General features: G+C 42.7%; 1 protein-coding gene across 1 annotated transcript in view; it reads left to right on the forward strand.

The window, feature by feature from the left end:
* Positions 1-18,545, forward strand: part of LOC124603708 (rotatin) — a 417,493-nt gene that overhangs the window by 42,778 nt on the left and 356,170 nt on the right. Inside the window, exons 2-3 of the mRNA XM_047136418.1 lie at positions 6,639-6,826; positions 6,906-7,114. Coding sequence (XP_046992374.1) covers positions 6,639-6,826; positions 6,906-7,114 — 397 coding nt within the window. The remainder of the gene's footprint in view (positions 1-6,638; positions 6,827-6,905; positions 7,115-18,545) is intronic.

Raw genomic sequence — 18,545 nt, forward strand, 5'->3', positions numbered from 1 at the left:
TCGACCTATACTTGAGTATTGCTCATCAGTGTGGGATCCGTACCAGGTCGGGTTGACGGAGGAGATAGAGAAGATCCAAAGAAGAGCGGCGCGTTTCGTCACAGGGTTATTTGGTAACCGTGATAGCGTTACGGAGATGTTTAATAAACTCAAGTGGCAGACTCTGCAAGAGAGGCGCTCTGCATCGCGGTGTAGCTTGCTCGCCAGGTTTCGAGAGGGTGCGTTTCTGGATTAGGTATCGAATATATTGCTTCCCCCTACTTATACTTCCCGAGGAGATCACGAATGTAAAATTAGAGAGATTAGAGCGCGCACGGAGGCTTTCAGACAGTCGTTCTTCCCGCGAACCATACGCGACTGGAACAGGAAAGGGAGGTAATGACAGTGGCACGTAAAGTGCCCTCCGCCACACACCGTTGGGTGGCTTGCGGAGTATCGATGTAGATGTAGATGTAGATGTAGAAACTGTTTATAGACAGTGATGTGAATGGTGATGTGAGATTGAAAGATAAATACGGGAAAATTGTCCTTAACACCATTAGAGCAGGCTGTTTACTAAACCCTACAAGACAGAAGGTGTCAATCATTGAACAGATAATTGCTTTGTGGGGCAAGACAAAGGTGCAGCAATACATTCTTGGAAAGCTCAATCAGTGCAGCATTGAAAACTTCGTTTGCACATCTCCAGATGGGTTGCCAGTTGCCTTCTTCATGTATGATGGGAAAGGTGACACTGTATCAGGGGGCTGTGATCACTTGGACATTGGTGGAAAAGTAGTAATGACACTGTCAACGTTGCTACCTGCAGGGTCTGTAAGTTATATGGACCGATTCTTCACATCAGTTGAGCTTCTAGACTGTCTCTGCTCAGACAGAGGCTGGTAGGGTACAGGAACAATAGTCCTGTAAAATTCCAAGTGGGAGCCATCTACAATCAGATTCAGAAAAGAAAAAGGCATGTTGGGGCTCAGTTGAGCAGCCTGTTTGCGGTGATGGACAATTTTCATTATTAAATGGTATGACAACAAATCTGTTGTTGCCTCATCTGCAGTAGGAAAATTGCTTCTAGAGAAGTGCAGGCTTTGGTCAAAGCAAGACAAAAAATATGTCAATATCAGCAGGCTGTTGCTGTTGAAAAATATATTTAAAATATGGGTGGGTTAGACTTACTGGATTGCATCATTGCTGTGTACAGACGAAGTGCAAGAACAAGAAAGTGGACAGTGTGGATGATACTGCATCTCTTTGATTTTGCTTGTACTGCAGCATGGATAGACCACAGGAGAGACCATAACGCACCGAAGGAAAATATAATCAACTATCTACAATTTAAAATTGGAGTATTACAATGGCTGCTTCATTCAGGAAATGATACATTTGATATTAACGACAAATCTGCAGATGAAGATAAAGCAATGGATACTGTTTCTAGGGCCTTGAAAAGAAAAAAAGTGTTTCATCACCAATTACAAGTAATGCTAAACAAAAGAGCTATTCACATGCCAGAGGTTGCAAACGATGAAAATGCTCATCGCTGTAGCAAGTGTGGGTGTAAGAGTGTATGAACACGAGTTTTCTGCAAAGAGTGCAAGATTCTGTTGTGCTTCATGGAAGGAAGAAATTGTTTTTGGGATTTTCGTAGGGACAACTCATTGAAAAATCAATGTATGTTAAAATAATGTATTTCTTAAATATCTACCCTTTGATATTGTACACCTTGTCAAATAAATGACTATTATGAATTATGGAGCCACATATATTCATTCCCCGATTTTCCACTTTCAGTACAATGTGTTGTATGTGATACATAAATTTATAAAAAAAAAAAAAACAATAAAAATTTTTTAAGAGACTGATGTTTTCACACTAATGTAGATCATGACATCAAATAAAACTCAATTTTTCGTCAATCTGTACACCTTCTTTTCAGTTTTATGAAAGTATAGATTGCTATTCACCTTATAAAGGAGATAAATGAAATTTATTCACAGTTATGAATGTGGACAACCATCAGCTGTGTAGTCGAATGGTGACATTGTACATACAGTATTTATCCACCGACATCGGGCAAGCGACTTTCAACAAAATATTCTGATTTACAATGCAGTCTTCCTTCAGACAGATATTTGTGTCTGAAGGAACATTGCCTCGTAATTCAGAATAACACAGGCACTGCAATATCATTATTGAGGAGACATTGAGTCACAGACAGGCACAGCAAAAAACAGCTATACATCTTAGCTTTTGGCCAAAAGATATTCTTTTGAAGTAGACAACACACACAACAACTATCTCTCTCTCTGAGTCTGGCCACAGCGACCAGAGACAGATGTCTGTATGATATTGTTGTGCTTGTGTGAGTGCATGTGGTTTTTCTATTTCAGGAGGAGAGCTTTTGGCCATAGATGTGACTGTCTGTGACTCAACATCTCATTTCTGTGGTGAGCAACAATCTATCCTTTTCATAATATTTTTGTTATTCCATCCTGGATTTTCCATTGTCTGGTTCGGCCTAAGTGCTTTTCTTCCCTCCCACAGCCTAGTGCCATTTTCCGTTGTTACTATTCTCGAACGCTTTACTCAGTGTCCACCATTTTGTTTCTCTTTTTTCTTTTGACTTACCTGCTGCCTTCCGAACTACACATGCTTCTGACTTATGAGGCACACTGCTGCCTATCAGCTGTCTCGTCTGCTCACAACACACATTTATGTGACCTGTGATTTTTGGTGCAACTTATCATGTCCCACATTATTCGCATTCGGGAGGACGACGGTTCAATCCCGTCTCCGGCCATCCTGATTTAGGTTTTCCGTGATTTACCTAAATCGCTTCAGGCAAATGCCGGGATGGTTCCTTTGAAAGGGCACGGCTGATTTCCTTCCCCATCCTTCCCTCACCCGAGCTTGCGCTCCGTCTCTAATGACCTCGTTGTCAACGGGACATTAAACACTAGTATCCTCCCTCCTCCTCCCACATTATTCCCACCGATATAAATAATCCTAGACTTTCAATTTGAAGACGCTTCCTCCCTCACTCTCACGTATTTTTGATTGTTATTTTCTGTAACTTCCTATGCCACACAAACTTGTTGAACTTTGACTTTACCAACCACCTCCCACACATACTAACCTCACCTAATCCCTTTACATTTGCTGTCCCCTCTCTTCACACATATCACACACCAACCTGCATCACACAGTATTGTCTTTTTAATTATTTTCCTCTTTGATCTGCTGGCGTTTTATTCTCAATTTCAGTTTTTTTTATTTATTTTTCACTATTTACTCTACATCCTAAGTTTTCACCTTTTTCCCTTACTTCATCCGTGTTGCCCCCCTCTCGTGTTTACACACACACACACACACACACACACACACACACACACACACACTACTATGGATCCTTGCTCCTTATATCTGAGCCAGTACAGAAAAATTTCCCTATCCAAGTCAGAACTCAGTCCCACATAGTGTTCCTGCATTGTTGCCTAGCTTGTGGAATACCCCCAAACGGCATGAACATCAGATTACTCATCTTCGGCCGGAATCCTTCCTTTCATAGTGACGTCTATCTGTTCATATACAGCTAATCTGTAGCCAAAAAACCATGAAAATAACACCCAAACATCCTTCAGGACCACCTCTCCACCCGTAAAATTCTCCTGCTCTGCAGTCTCAAATTTCTGCATCCCATCTATCACACTGAAACTCTTGTTGTCCATAATCTGTACACAGTGTTACACCCAGGTATTTGTATGAGTTGACTGATTTCAACTATGACTCATTAATACTGCAGGAGTACATTGGTGCAATTTTCTTGGGGTTTCCTTTGTAAAGGAACATTTGAAAATGGAGTTAAGCATTTCAGCTTTCGGTTTGCTAACTTCAGGTTCAGCTCTTCTCTCTTCGCAAGTGGCTGGATTACAGCCCCTAACAGCCATTACAAACAACCACGTTTTCTTTGGGTTTCATGAAAGATCATTTGATAATGTTCTGCTACTGTAGTCATTGAAGGCTTCGTACACTGCTCTCTTCAAAGCCAAACACTTTTCATTCAACATTTCTCTACCTATAGTCCTATGCTTTGTTTCACACCTTTTATGGAGTAGCCTCTGTTTCTTTAGAAGTTTCTTTACAGTGATTGTATGCCATGGACGATCCCTTCCATTATGAACTCTTTTAGTGGACATGTATGTATCCAGTGCATGGTCAATTATTCTTTTAAACAAAAGCTACTTTGCTGCCCTGTTTCAAGTTCCTCATTGAGATATGGCACTATTGCTTTTTTAAAAATCTGGTTTACTGAACATAAATGTATTTCTTCTTGTTTTAATTGTTGTCATCAAAGAGGTAGGGTCTTGTTGTTGTCATTAGGGCCAACATATTTCCATCATGAATGATGTTCCGAACTATCTTTTCCACATAGGGTACAGAGAAGGCATTTAGTAATGTCATGTCATGTCATGCCCACCACTAACAAAACTAGTTTTCCTAATTGACTGTTGGATGACTAAAGTCACCACTGATGGTACAGTATGATTGACGAACGTATGTAGAAGCAGACTGGAATTTTCTCTATAGCTTTCAGTTATGTCAGTCCCTTTCCATTCCATTACCACACAGTGCCTTGCTAGTCACTATTGATGCCATCTTCTTTTGCACTAACACCCCAAAAGCCTATGGCCTTGCCACTATTGAACACTACCTTTTCCATAACCCAACTGACTCTATACCTTCAGGCTTCTTCCTGGTCACCATGACCCTCTGTATCCTTACCCACAATTCCTTTGAATGCATCGCATACAGACAAATTCGTGATACAGCAATGGACACAAGCATAACACCATCCTATGCCAACCTATTCATGGGTTGTCTAGAGAATTCCTCCCTAACCACCCAGAATCCCAGACCCCCCACCTAACTCAGATTCATTGATGCCATATTTGTGATCTGGATCGAAGGTCTACCATATTCCCATTCCGTACCAAGAAGTCCCTCCCACACAGCCTAGCCACCCATGGTCATCACATCTATAGTGACAAGCAGTCCCTCTCCAGATATACCAGGAGTCTCACAGAGGCCTTCACAGATCGAAATTTCCCTTGCAGTCTTTTACAGAAACAGACCTCCCATACCTTGTCTCTCCAGTCACCTACCACCTACCACATACAGACTGTCCAGCCACAAAGGAGCACTACCCTCCGTACCACCCATGACTGGAACAAGCGAATCACATTCTCCGCCAGGGCTTTGACTACCTCTCATCGTACCCTAAAGTGAGGAATGTCCTACCCACCATCCCTCTCACTCCTCTCACAGTGGTATTCCACCATCCACCGAACCTGTGCAATGTTCTTGTCCATTTCTAATCCAGCCCTGCTGCCATATCCCTGCAATAGACCTAGAGGCATGACCTGTCCCATAAATCCTCCCACTACCAGTTATTCCAGTCCTGCCACAGGCATCTCCTATTCCATCAAACACAGAACTCCCTGTGCAAGCAGTCATGTGAGCTACAAAGTAAGCTGCAACCACTATACTGCTTCCTATGCGGGCATGACAACTAACCAGCTGTCTTTCTGCGTGAACGATCAGTGACAAACTGTGACCAAGATACAGCAGTACCACCCAGTTGATGAACATGCCACCTAACGCAGTGCACTTCACTGCAGTGACTGCTTCATAGCCTGCATCATGTGGGTCCTTCATACCAACACCAGTTTTTCTGAATTGGGAAGTCTCCCTGCAAAATATCCTACATTTCTGTAGCACCCCTCTTCACTAGTCCCTGTCGTCCATCTGCCTATCATCTTCCATGCTCCCATTCAAACACAACACAGCCTTCTACTTCCCCAAAGCACCCACTAGTCTTTTTTCCCTTTCTCTACTTCTCTCTTTGTCCACCCCCTCCCTGCAAACTGCCTGTCTGTCCCTCCCCCTACCCGTATTGGCCTCCTCCTTTCCTCTACCATCCACAGATTGTTTCTCTCATTAGGCACATTTGCTGTCTGCAGTCTGTATTCAGTAGCCAGTGACAAAGGCTTGTGTGTGTGTGTGTGTGTGTGTGTGTGTGTGTGTGTGTGTCAGTGAATGAGTAAGCGCGCTCGCTGTTAGGGGGAGGTATGTTGTGGCACTTAAAAAGATGTGGGATATCAGTAGTGTTATCCTTACACATGCCACAATGAGAATTATGATCTTCCACACTCCTTGTGAAATGTGGATTATGCATTTTAATTTAAGCAGGCTATGGAACATGACAGCTATGCACCAAATGTTATATATGTATGTTTTGAGGAGATGAATGCAGATAAATTATTCACAGCATAAATTCCAACAAATTATTTACTACTTTTACAAAAGCAGAACAGAGGGAAAGTATTCTATGCATAACTATTGCCATATGGGGCATGTTGTTTCAAATCTAAATCTGACAATGACAAACAACTTTAATTTTAAGTTTGTGGAATCCTCTACTAGGTTCTGTAGCAGTAATTTGCACCACATCATTGGCTGTACTGACCTTAACTTCCACATCTAATTGCCTCACTGTTAACAATATTTCAGACACAAAAATGAAAATGATAGGGATCGTGTAGCGATTGTGATTCGCTTTTCTTTATGTTTTTCTACGTTTACAGGACATGGGTTGGAAGAAATCAGGGTCCGAGCTTTGAATAGCTTAATTTCAAAACTGGAACATGGTTTAATAAATGATGATGATCTGGGAATGAGAAAAGAGTTGTTCTTTAAACTCTTGAACTGGTTTTACTTAAAACCGTGTGTTGAAAAAGAAAAAGTGTTGAAATTGATGCTACAGTTGGTGAAGGTAAACTTTCTTTTTTTCTGTAGAGTACTGTTTCACTCATGTTATCTGCAATAGGAAATAACTGTACTGTTTCTTGTAGATTGCCTGGGAAAGAGATTCCTTAATGTTATTGGAAGCACCGCTTTCACTTACAAGATTATATGAAATACAAACTGAATTAGAAGCCCCTTTGAAGTCCTATGTTGACCAAATCATCACTGAAATTACAAGAGAGCGGGAAGACAGTGCCAAACTACATGGTATAAAAGAAACTGAACCTGAGAATTTCACCCAAACCAAGGAGCAGAGGTAATAGGATTTACTTTCTAAAAATTGCAATTTTTTTAGTTGGATGCTTTCTACCATGTTTGATAAAAATAATTTTTATTTTATTTGGAGGCCCTGACGCAGATGTAGAAAGATCTTGTTTGTATGGTGTTTTACGTGTATCATGTTCCTAATAGATTAAACACACACACAAGAGTACTGACACGCATCTGTGCCCCCCCTCCCCCCCCCCCCCCCCCACACACACACACAGAGAGAGAGAGAGAGAGAGAGAGAGAGAGAGAGAGAGAACCATTTCACTATAATCCACTGAATGGACAGTAAAGTACCTTTGTGAAAAAATAAGCCAGCTTTTGTGTTCATAGGATATGATAAGTGGCATATTGTCTTCATGACCAGAATGGACCATACAATCGTGTTCAATCTTTGCAAAGGTGGGAACCAGTTTGTATTAACAATTACCTGAGTATGCAGAGTTGCCTGGGTATGTATTTATTCCAGTTCTGTTACTCCATCTGCTCCTTTCCTCTCTTACTGCCAATCTCATTCTTCCCCCTGTCCGTCCATTTCCTCCTCCCCATCTCTGCCTATCTACTTCTCCACCATCTCACTGTCCATCTCCTCTAGCTCCCACTCTCTGTTCATCTTCTCCTGCTCCTCTCTGTGACCGTCTGCTACTCCTCCTCCCTCTCTTTGTCCTTCTGCTCCATTCCCCTCTCTCTGTCCATCTGTTCCTTCCCCATCTGTTCTTCTCCTCCATCCCCCTTAGTGCATCTCCTCCTGTACCTCTTAGTCCACTCCCCCTCTCCCCCCTCCCCCCTCTCCCCCCTCCCCACCTCTCTCTCACCCCCCCCCCTCTCCACCCCCTCATCCACTTCAGCACCCTCTCTCTGTCATGTCTCCTCCAGCCCCCATTCTCCATCCTACTCCTCCTCCTCTCTGTGACCATCTGCTACTCCTCCCTGCCAACTCTCTGTCAATATGGTCTATCCCCCCCCACCACCCTCTCTGTCTGTCTGGTCCATCCCCCCTCTCTCTGTCCATCTGGTGAATAGAGTTAGTAGTAAAGAACTAATAAATTTATAGGTCATGATCTTTTTCCCTTTCATCATTGTTTTTTGGGTGGGGGGGGGGGGGGGGGGGGAGCGAAAATTTTTTTAATAAAGGTTTGAAATTATGTATAAAGTGCATGAATATTGTTAGGATTGACTGATGATGCTAATAAAGCTGAAAGAAGGGCAATCATTTTGTATTGTCTCAAAATTGGATAGAGTGTGTCCCAGATATGATACGTGAGTTTGTGTGGGAATCATTAACAAAGGCATTTTTCATATCAGTGAGGTCTTTTCACCAAATTTCAATCTCCACTGTCCTACTCCAAATACAAAAATATTACCCACTGACCTAGGGAGAAATGATCATTGTAATAAAATAATAGAAGTAAGAGTTTGCACGGGAAATTTAAGAGTTCATTTTTCCAATATGCTGTTCAAGATTGGAACGGTAGAGAAATATAGTGAAAGTGATCTAATTAACTGTCTGCCTGGTACTTAAGTATGAATTGTGAGGTTGTCATGTAGATGTAGAATACAGTCTGTGTGTCATGAGCTATACTCCTTTTTCATGCCCAGTGCCACTCCTGTGAGAGATATGGGGGATAGGCAAAATAATGTGAACAGTGGTAGCAATGGGATGGTTGTGTTTGTCGGTCAACAATGCAAGTAAGGCACATGTCGCAATGGACTGTGCATGTCCATTACGGACTAGGCATCAGTGCAGGTTGTTTACAAGTAGTGCACACTTTCTATTTGCAATCAGAGGCTGAAGTTGACATACAATGAAAGACCTAACAGAGTTCCAAAGAGGGCAGATTGTGGTGGCCTGATTAGCTGGAGCATCAGTAACTGAGACAGCCAACTTATTGGATGTTTCCAGAGCAACTGTTTCAACAGTCATGACAGCTTACTACACAAAACTCGAAAAGACATCACCGTGTAAACATAATAGTGGTCCCAAATCAGAACTAAATGATAGAGATCATTGTATTCTAACACAAATTATGTCAAAACATCACAAAACTACGAAGGCTAAAGTGACTGCTGAGTTCAATAGCCACCTTCGAGACCCCATATCTATCGACAATGTCTGTCGAGAACTCCATAAAGTGAATATTCATGGACAAGCTGCTATGCTGAAACCATTAGCAACAACAACCAACATAAAGAAGTGTAAAACTTGGTGTCAGGAGCATAAATCCTGGATGACTGATCAGTGGAAACACGTCATATGGTGCGACGAATCAACATTTTTGTTATTTCCAACATCAGGCTGGGTTTAAGTCTGGAGAATGCCAAAAGAAGCCTACAGTCCTGCTTGCTTGATTCCAACCATTAAGCATGAAGGAGGAAGTGTGATGGTGTGGGCAGCTATGTCATATTCTGTTGGTCCCATCATTACTCTCAAAGGCCATATTACAGCCAACAGTTATGTGAACATTTTAGGTGATCAGGTGCACCAAATGATTCAGATGATGTTCCCCAACAATGACGCCATATTTCGGGACAATAATGCTCTCATTCACACAGCCAGGACAAATTGTTCTTGGTATGAGGAGCATGCAACTGAACTGCAGCATCTTCCCTGGCCAGCACAGTCCCCGGACTTGAAAATTATTGAACTCTTATGAGTGGCATTGGAGCGCAGACTCCAGAGCAGATTTCTGTCTCCCCTGTCACTATAGGAGTTAGATGAGGTTCTGACCGAAAAGTGGCATAACATTCCACTGGAGACTATACAATCATTATATGCCACTATTCCAAGAAGAATCACAGCTGTATTACAGGCAAATGGGGGCCCAGCCCCTTATTAATAAACCTTTCCCAAGTACAAGTATTCACATTATTTTGCCTATCCCCTGTAGGTGGTTCTTATCCCACACTGGTCCTTTCCAGACAGGGAGCAATGTGTGTTTCAAGTTTGGTTGAAATTGGTCCAGTGGTTTAGATTATACAGCACCTGTTGCAACCTGGATTACTGGCACAGATGCTGTTGTGTTGACTTTTAGTGTTCAGAAACCATGAATACCTCAGACTTCAGTGAACATGTAAATTCATTCAAGGGTACAGTATTTTTTGATGAGTTACATTTCAGCCTGCCCTACAGTGATGCCTGCATAGATGTTCGACACTACCATGTGTCTGTTTCTAGGCAGCCTGTGTTGTTGAGTGATATAATGGCTAAATGCCTGGTGTGGTTGTTAGTGACATCTACATCTACATGGATACTCTGCAAATCACATTTAAGTGCCTGGCAGAGGGTTCATTGAACCTGTTGTGTCTAGACAAGACAGCCTAGACACAATGAGAGGAAGCCGAAAGGCACGCGCTACGCTCACGCAGATGGGCGTGAGGTCTGAAACAGGATACGTAATGAATGCTATAAAGAAAAGTACGTAGCTTCAGGAATACTTAACTTTAATCCATCCTTTTGGTACATCTGGAGATTGTGGCGATACAAGTGAGACTCTTTAGATACATGCAATGTTACTAATGGCGCCTTGCTAGGCCGTAGCCATTGACTTAGCTGAAGGCTATTCTAACTATTGGCTCGGCTAATGAGCAATGCTTCGTCCATGTAGTCGCTAGCAAAGTCGTCCGTACAACTGGGGCGAGTGCTAGTCCGTATCTCGAGACCTGCCTTGTGGTGGCGCTTGGTCTGCGATCACACAGTGGCGACATGCGGGTCCGACATGTACTAATGGACCGCGGCCGATTTAAAACTACCACCTAGCAAGTGTGGTGTCTGGCGGTGACACCACATTCCTCCCCCGCAAATCGGCGAACGGTCGTGTTATAAGGCTTCCGCCCGCCGTGGGGAGGACCCCATGTTGACGTATGCGATGAGGTGGGGAGCCTAACAACAGGCAAGGCTGTGCCACCCGTACACGGCCATTCGCTCCGAGGGGAGCTAGGAAACGCCTGAAAACCTAGTCCAGGCTGCACGTCAACATGAGGTGTATGCGCCCGTAAAGAGACAGGAGGGGCCGAAGGGTCGACCTCCATTGCATCGGGGTAGCCGACGCGCGATGACGTCATGTGGTCCGGAGCGGGCAAGAGTTCCATGGCGGAGGACAGCTGGTCACGGGAAGCGATCGGCGGCGCGTGACCCAGGGAGGCGCTTGGCGGCTGCAGCGAAGCATCCACTGCGGGCGGCGCCGGCTGGAGGATAGGCGGCGGCGGCGGAGGCGGCAGCGGCGTGTCGCCATGGGGCAAAATGGAAGGCATCGCCGGTAACACCTGGGGATGAGGCGAGCCAATAGATGGGTCCCCAGGGCGCTGACCGGACGGCACCGTCGCTGAAAGCAGACGGGGAGCGGCAGAACCCAGGCGACGACAGAGGCGCAGCTGATTGAGATGCCGACGCACCTCACCAGAGGCCCCCAAAACCAAATACATCGCGTGGCCGAGGCAGCGAAGAATGCGCCCTGCGAGCCAACGCCGTGAACCGCGATAGTTGCGATAGAATACAACGTCGCCTGGAGCAAAAGCAGGAGTCTGCCGCTGCACAGGATCCTGATGCGGCAGATGCAGCAAAGACATCAAGGTTCGATGAGGACGACCGTGGAGCAACTCAGCCGGCGAGCGACCATCTCGGGGCTGAGAGCGATACGAAGACAAAAAGAGCAACAACGCGTTCTCCCGAGAATGCGACTCTTTCAACTTCAACATCTGTGACTTGAAAGTCCGGACCAATCGTTCAGCGGCACCGTTTGACTGAGGCGAAAACGGCGCGGATGGCAGATGTTGAATACCATTGGCCTGACAGAATGACTGAAATTCTGCGGACATGAATGGTGGGCCATTGTCGGAAACAATAGGCTGCACACGTTCAATCACACCTTGTGATTCTAAATCGTGTAATGTTCGTGCGACCGCATCACGCAATGCGTGGGGATCATTGCGCGCTCGGAAAAATTTCGGTTGCGCGTTTACTTTCAGTTCCAAATGAGCTTCATAATTCTTAGCGCAACCAAGGCCCGGTGCAAAAATGTCTGCAAATTCTTCACATAGCCGAGAAACACTGGCGGAAGGCACAGTCTGATTCACTGATAGGACCTGATTTACTATAGACATGTTAAACAACTGAAATAAATCTAAACCAAACAAGTTCACTGCAGAAGAAGAACGAAGAACGTAAAATGACACAAGTTTTGTTTGTCCCTTATATGTTGCAAGAAGTCTGCACTGTCAGAACACAGGGATATTCTGACGTGAATAACTATTTAACTTAACATTCGCGGCACGCATCGGAGGTTTGCCCAGTTGTTTGTACGTGTCGTGATTGATCAATGAAACTGCAGCTCCGGTATCGAGCTGGAATGGTATGACCTTGCCATTAAAGTCCAAATCTACAAAAAGTTTATTGTCCTGCTGACGACAAGAGCGACTGTCTTGTGCAATTTGAACTGACACTGGTACAGAAGCACTTGCTAATTGACGTGATTTCCGGCGATGTCGACGCACACTTTGTGTGGGATGAACACAGTCACTGTTAGAGACAGTGGCACTGGTCGAAGTGGAATTAACTACATGAATGTCCATGGGTGAAGGTTCACGAGTCTGAGTATTCTTGGTTCGATTCCGGCGCGAAGCAAAGGGCCTGGAATGGTTGTGATTGTCTAATCTGAGCTTTTTCTGGCAAACACTTTGAACATGTCCTTTCTTATTACAGAAAAAGCAAATAGCTTGGCGTGACGGGCAATTTTCACGCGAATGTCTAGTAGCACACCGCGGGCATGATTTCACTGCATTTGTATGCTGGCGCGGCACACCTGGTTGAGAGCGTGGCGGCAGCTGCGTGGACGTGCACGAGGGCAGTTTATCGGTCCGCGCAGCGCGCCCGGTGGGCCGGTTAATGTTACACACGGCCGGCGAAGTTTCAAATGATTCCTGTGCAAAGTCAAGTGTGTCTTGTCTATCTAATATGTCTATCACTTGCTGAAGAGAGGGATTAACTAGTTTCAAAATCTGTTCCCGTATACGAACATCAGAAACGTTCTGTGCAATTGCATCACGTACCATTGTATCTGAATAAGGGAGTCCACATTCACACTCAAAAGCACAATCCCTTGTAAGGCCTTGCAATGTTGCAACCCACTCCCTATTAGTCTGACCGGCCGTACGTTTCGTACGAAAGAAAGTATACCTTTTTGCAACTACATTAACTGTTTCCTTGAAATAGGCATGTAAAGCAGACAAAATTTCTTCGTAGGACAGAGTTGCTACGTCGTGTCGGGGAAATAATTTCACTATCACACGGTACGCTTGCACCCCTACACACGACAATAAGTGAGGCTGCCGCTCGTTACCTTGAATTCTGTAGGCGGCGAGATGAAATCCAAACTGGCGTGACCACTCCGTCCATGTTTCCTTAGCTGGTTCGTAGGGACGAAATGGGGGTGCAACTGCATGTTGTGGCTGCGATAGCGGTGAAGCGGCGGCGGCCGCATCGTTTTGCAGTGCACGTTGACCCTGGACGAGCTGTCCAAGGGCATCCAATAACACCTGCGTCTGCTGATTCTGCAAGCGATAAAATTCGGACAGTACATCTGGCGAAGCCATGACACAAGTAAATGTAAGCAATTAGAAAGAACAAGACGCTTTCCGTTGACTCGTCGCCAAAAAATGTTGTGTCTAGACAAGACAGCCTAGACACAATGAGAGGAAGCCGAAAGGCACGCGCTACGCTCACGCAGATGGGCGTGAGGTCTGAAACAGGACACGTAATGAATACTATAAAGAAAAGTACATAGCTTCAGGAATACTTAACTTTAATCCATCCTTTTGGTACATCTGGAGATTGTGGCAATACAAGTGAGACTCTTTAGATACATGCAATGTTACTAATGGCGCCTTGCTAGGTTGTAGCCATTGACTTAGCTGAAGGCTATTCTAACTATTGGCTCGGCTAATGAGCAATGCTTCGTCCATGTAGTCGCTAGCAAAGTCATCCGTACAACTGGGGCGAGTGCTAGTCCGTATCTCGAGACCTGCCTTGTGGTGGCGCTCGGTCTGCGATCACACAGTGGCGACATGCGGGTCCAACATGTACTAATGGACCGCGGCCGATTTAAAACTACCACCTAGCAAGTGTGGTGTCTGGCGGTGACACCACAGAACTACCTTCACAATTCCCTATTATTCCAATCTCGTATAGTGCGCAGAAAGAACAAACACCTATATCTTTCCGTTCAAGCTCTAATTTCCCTTATTTTATTATGGTGATCATTTCTCCCTATGTAGGTCAGTATCAACAAAATATTTTTGCATTTGGAGGAGAAAGTTGGTGACTGGAATTTCATGAGAAGATTCCATTGCAACGAAAAACGCTTTCGTTTTAATGATGTCCAGCCCAAATCCTGTATCATTTCAGTGACACTCTCTCCCATATTTCGCTACAATAAAAAATGTGCTGCTCCTCTTTGAACTTTTTCGATGTACTCCCGTCAGTCTTGTCTGGTAAGGATCCCACACCATGCAACAGTATTCTAAAAGAGGACAGACGAGCGTAGTGTAGGCAGTCTCCTTAGTAGATCTGTTACATTTTCTAAGTGTCCTGCCAATAAAACGCAGTCTTTGGTTAGCCTTCCCTACAACATTTTCTGTGTGTTCCTTCCAATTTAAGTTGTTTGTAATTGTAATTCCTAGGTATTTAGTTGAATTTACGGCCTTTATATTTGACTGATTTATTGTGTAACCGAAGTTTAATGGATTCCTTTTAGCACTCATGTGGATGATCTCACACTTTTCATTATTTAGGGTCAACTTCCAATTTTTGCACCATTCAGATATCTTTTCTAAATCATTTTGCAGTTTGTTTTGATCTTCTGATGACTTCATTAGTCAATAAACAACAACGTCATCTGCAAACAACCTAAGACAGCTGCCCAGATCATCTCCCAAATCATTTATATAGATAAGGAACAGCAAAGGGCCTATAACGCTACCTTGGGGAATTCCAGAAATCACTTCTGTTTTACTCGATGACTTTCCGTCAATTACTACGAACTGTGATCTCTCTGACAGGAAGTCACATAACTGAGACGATATTCCATTGATAACTAAATATGATTCTTTCAAATCATGGATTATGTGAACAGTATTTGCTACACAAGGAAGGTTTCAGAGCTGAATTACTAACCACTCCTTCATAAAGCTATACGAGGTCTTTTCAGAAAATTCCGGAACATTCATAATTTCACATCAGTGGTTTGTTGGAGCACGATGCAGTTGGTATCCCTACACACATCGGGTTTTAAAGTGTAACTGCCAGAAGTTTCATTGTTGTTTGTCTATTACTCATTGTTCAGCGCTGTGTTGAGTAGAATGCTGTGTCACACAAATTGCAAATTTTGAGATGGCACTTATTATAGAGGAGCAACATGTCTGCATTACACTTTACCTGAAACTCAAGAAAACTTTTGTAGAGACATGCCAAATGATGCAGGAATCCTATGGTGACAAGTGCTTAAGCCATAGTTGGTGTTACAAATGATTCACGTGGTTTAAAAATGGCCGGACGGAAGTTAAACATGACCCTCATTCAGGATGCCCTTGATTGTCTACCAATGACGTTCCTTTCAGGGATGTAAACGAAATTGTGCATGCCAATCTAAGACTGACCGTGTGAGAGACTGCAGAATAATGTATGATTCCAGTTTAGTCATGTCATGAAAACCGAGTGAGGTGGTGCAGTGGCTAGCACAATGGACTCGCCTTCGGGAGGACGATGGTTCAATCCCCCAGTGAAGCAATGCATTACGTCGACACTAAGGACAATCAACAACTGAAGAAATAAAAACAGGTGGAACCACTACAAGGTCTACGGTTATGATGCTGAGATCAAGGTTTAATCTGCACAATGGATCGGGAAAGGTTCTCCAAGACAAAAAAAAAGATCATCTGGTCAGGTGAGCTCAAATGTCAAAGCCATGCTGATAATTTTCCTTGACTTTAAAGGATTAGTTCATCATGAATTCGTGCCACAGGACAAACTGTGGATTGATGTTACTATTAGGATACGTTGCGACTCCTGCAAGAAAATGCGAGAAGGAAATCGACTGAAATGCGGCGAGACAGTTAATGGCTCTTGCATCATGATAATGCACTTGCACATTCATCCCTGTTGGTGTATGACTGTTGCAAAAAACAAAGTACCTGAGCTGCCTCATCCCCCATACTATCCGGGCCCTGCCCCAGTGGACTTTTTTTTATTTCCAAAGTTGAAAACCTGATTGAAAAGATGAAGATTTGCAACAGTAGACGAGAAAAGAACATTTGCAGACAGTGCTTTGCATACAAAGACTGCTTCCAGAAGTGGAAACGCCATTGGGAGCAGTGTATCAATTGTGTGGGAGTGTATTTCGAAGGAGAGCATGCACAATAAGTAAAAGATAAACTGTAGCGGTTTACCTACTTTGTTTCTTCGTTGATTGTCCTCGTTGTCAATGTACTGCATTCCTACACTGGCTGAATAATGGGGTTTGGAAGTAAACACTGACTACCTTGAATGATGTAGCCGACAGATGCACATTTGCGTTCCACAGATGTTTATTTTCACTTTTCACAACCCCCCATATACTCATTTAATATGGCCAGTGCACTATTGTTCTAACTTCCCATAAGCCTAAAAAATAGTAAGCAGGCAAACATCCACATACTGCTACAATAGTTTACTATTGAACATCTACGAGCAATAAAAACCTAACCACAAAGTTCACAGTTCTTGAAAAAGTGAAAGATACGTATGGAGCAGACACTGTCATTGTTTTCACACACAGTCTAATTGTTTAACGCTTATTCCACAGTTAAGCTGAAGCATTGTTGTTGTTCTAACCAACACAGGTTTCTTGTCTGAAACTCGGCCATGGGCTGACTGTCTTGGGACCAAAAATTGAGCCCTTATATATCATCACTATAATAGGTACTGAAACTACACATTGATTAAAGTTAATTTTACAGAAATTTCGATTAAAACTTAACTCATTAAATCAACTGAATACATCGAAAAATTGGTTCTTTTTAACAGTTTCTTGTGCTACAAAGGTTAGGCCATATTGTTTGTTTAAGTGATGAAATTAACAGATATTGTTACGCAAACAATACTTATGACAAAATGTTAATTACCTGGGAATTAATTAAGGGCTGGCTTTGCTAACATGTTTTTGAAGAGAGCCAAATAGATACTTTAAGATCACTATTGTTTCTTCTTCTAAATGTTTATGACTATTACAGAATGTATATTTGTTTATATGTCAACAATAGAATTTATGTTACAAAACCATTTACTGATTTCACCCTATAATAAAAGATACTAACTAGGAATAGTCCAAATAAATTAAGAATTCTATTACATACATAAAACTGAGCACAAAATTAGACCTGGTGTTATATCCTTTAAAACTGAAGGCCAATCTTTCTCTTTTATGAAAATGCAGATTATACTCACATTTGTTAATAGTAATAGTTAAAAGTGAAAAAACAAATTTAAGGAGGCAGATGGCAAAACAAGAGGGAAAGTAAAAATATCCTGGCTTGCTTATCAAAACTACAGTACATACGTTTTTTTCAAATTTATAATTATGTGAACCTCCCATACAAAAATTCCCAAACGAAATATTTACATACAGTGTGTTGTACAGTCTCACTAAAGATCCACAAGTTATACTTTTAACAAAATTTTGCATCTTCATCATAAGTGATGTCCCTTTTTGGGTAAGCGAAGATTACATTTTAAGATACATATCATTTTATTCAAGCCTATCTTGCTTAAAAGAATAAATCCTCATGGGTAGCAAAGAAGTTAAATTACACTGCGAATTGCAGTTCACTGTCAGGCACAAAATTTCACTTGCTCAGTATGTAATTTTCACAAGCACTTTCACTTTTTCAATGAGCTTTTACAAGCACTTTCACTTTTTCAATGAGCTTTTACACACTTTCTCACCAAGATGTCCACAGCTTCAACAGGTCCAAGTGGCAGTTAGTTAGGAAATTCACTGCGATCACTTCCCTTGGAGGTGGTTCTCCTCTGCTGTAGTACATTAAAAAAAATCAGACAAAATAGCCTACTTTAGTACACTTACTTTTATTTCTAACTTAAATCTAAAAAAGGTTTAACACTAATGGCAAATGATAGTCATTACATCATGAATAAATGCATTACATAATCCTCAAAACATTACACTAATTAGCACTAAAATTGGCTATAGTACAAAAGGAGGTGACTAGAAATTTTTTTAAATCAAGTGCACATTACACTACAAAACATTACTCTTAACTCATAACTGTCTGAAACTGGTTAAACTTGAAAGATTTGGGTCTCTTTCCCATTTGTAAAATAGCAAAAACTCATGATGTGCAGTAGCATAGATTTACTAATCATTACATTATGA

This window comes from Schistocerca americana, chromosome 1 (genome assembly GCF_021461395.2).
Source record: "Schistocerca americana isolate TAMUIC-IGC-003095 chromosome 1, iqSchAmer2.1, whole genome shotgun sequence".
In the NCBI taxonomy this organism is placed as follows: domain Eukaryota; kingdom Metazoa; phylum Arthropoda; class Insecta; order Orthoptera; family Acrididae; genus Schistocerca; species Schistocerca americana.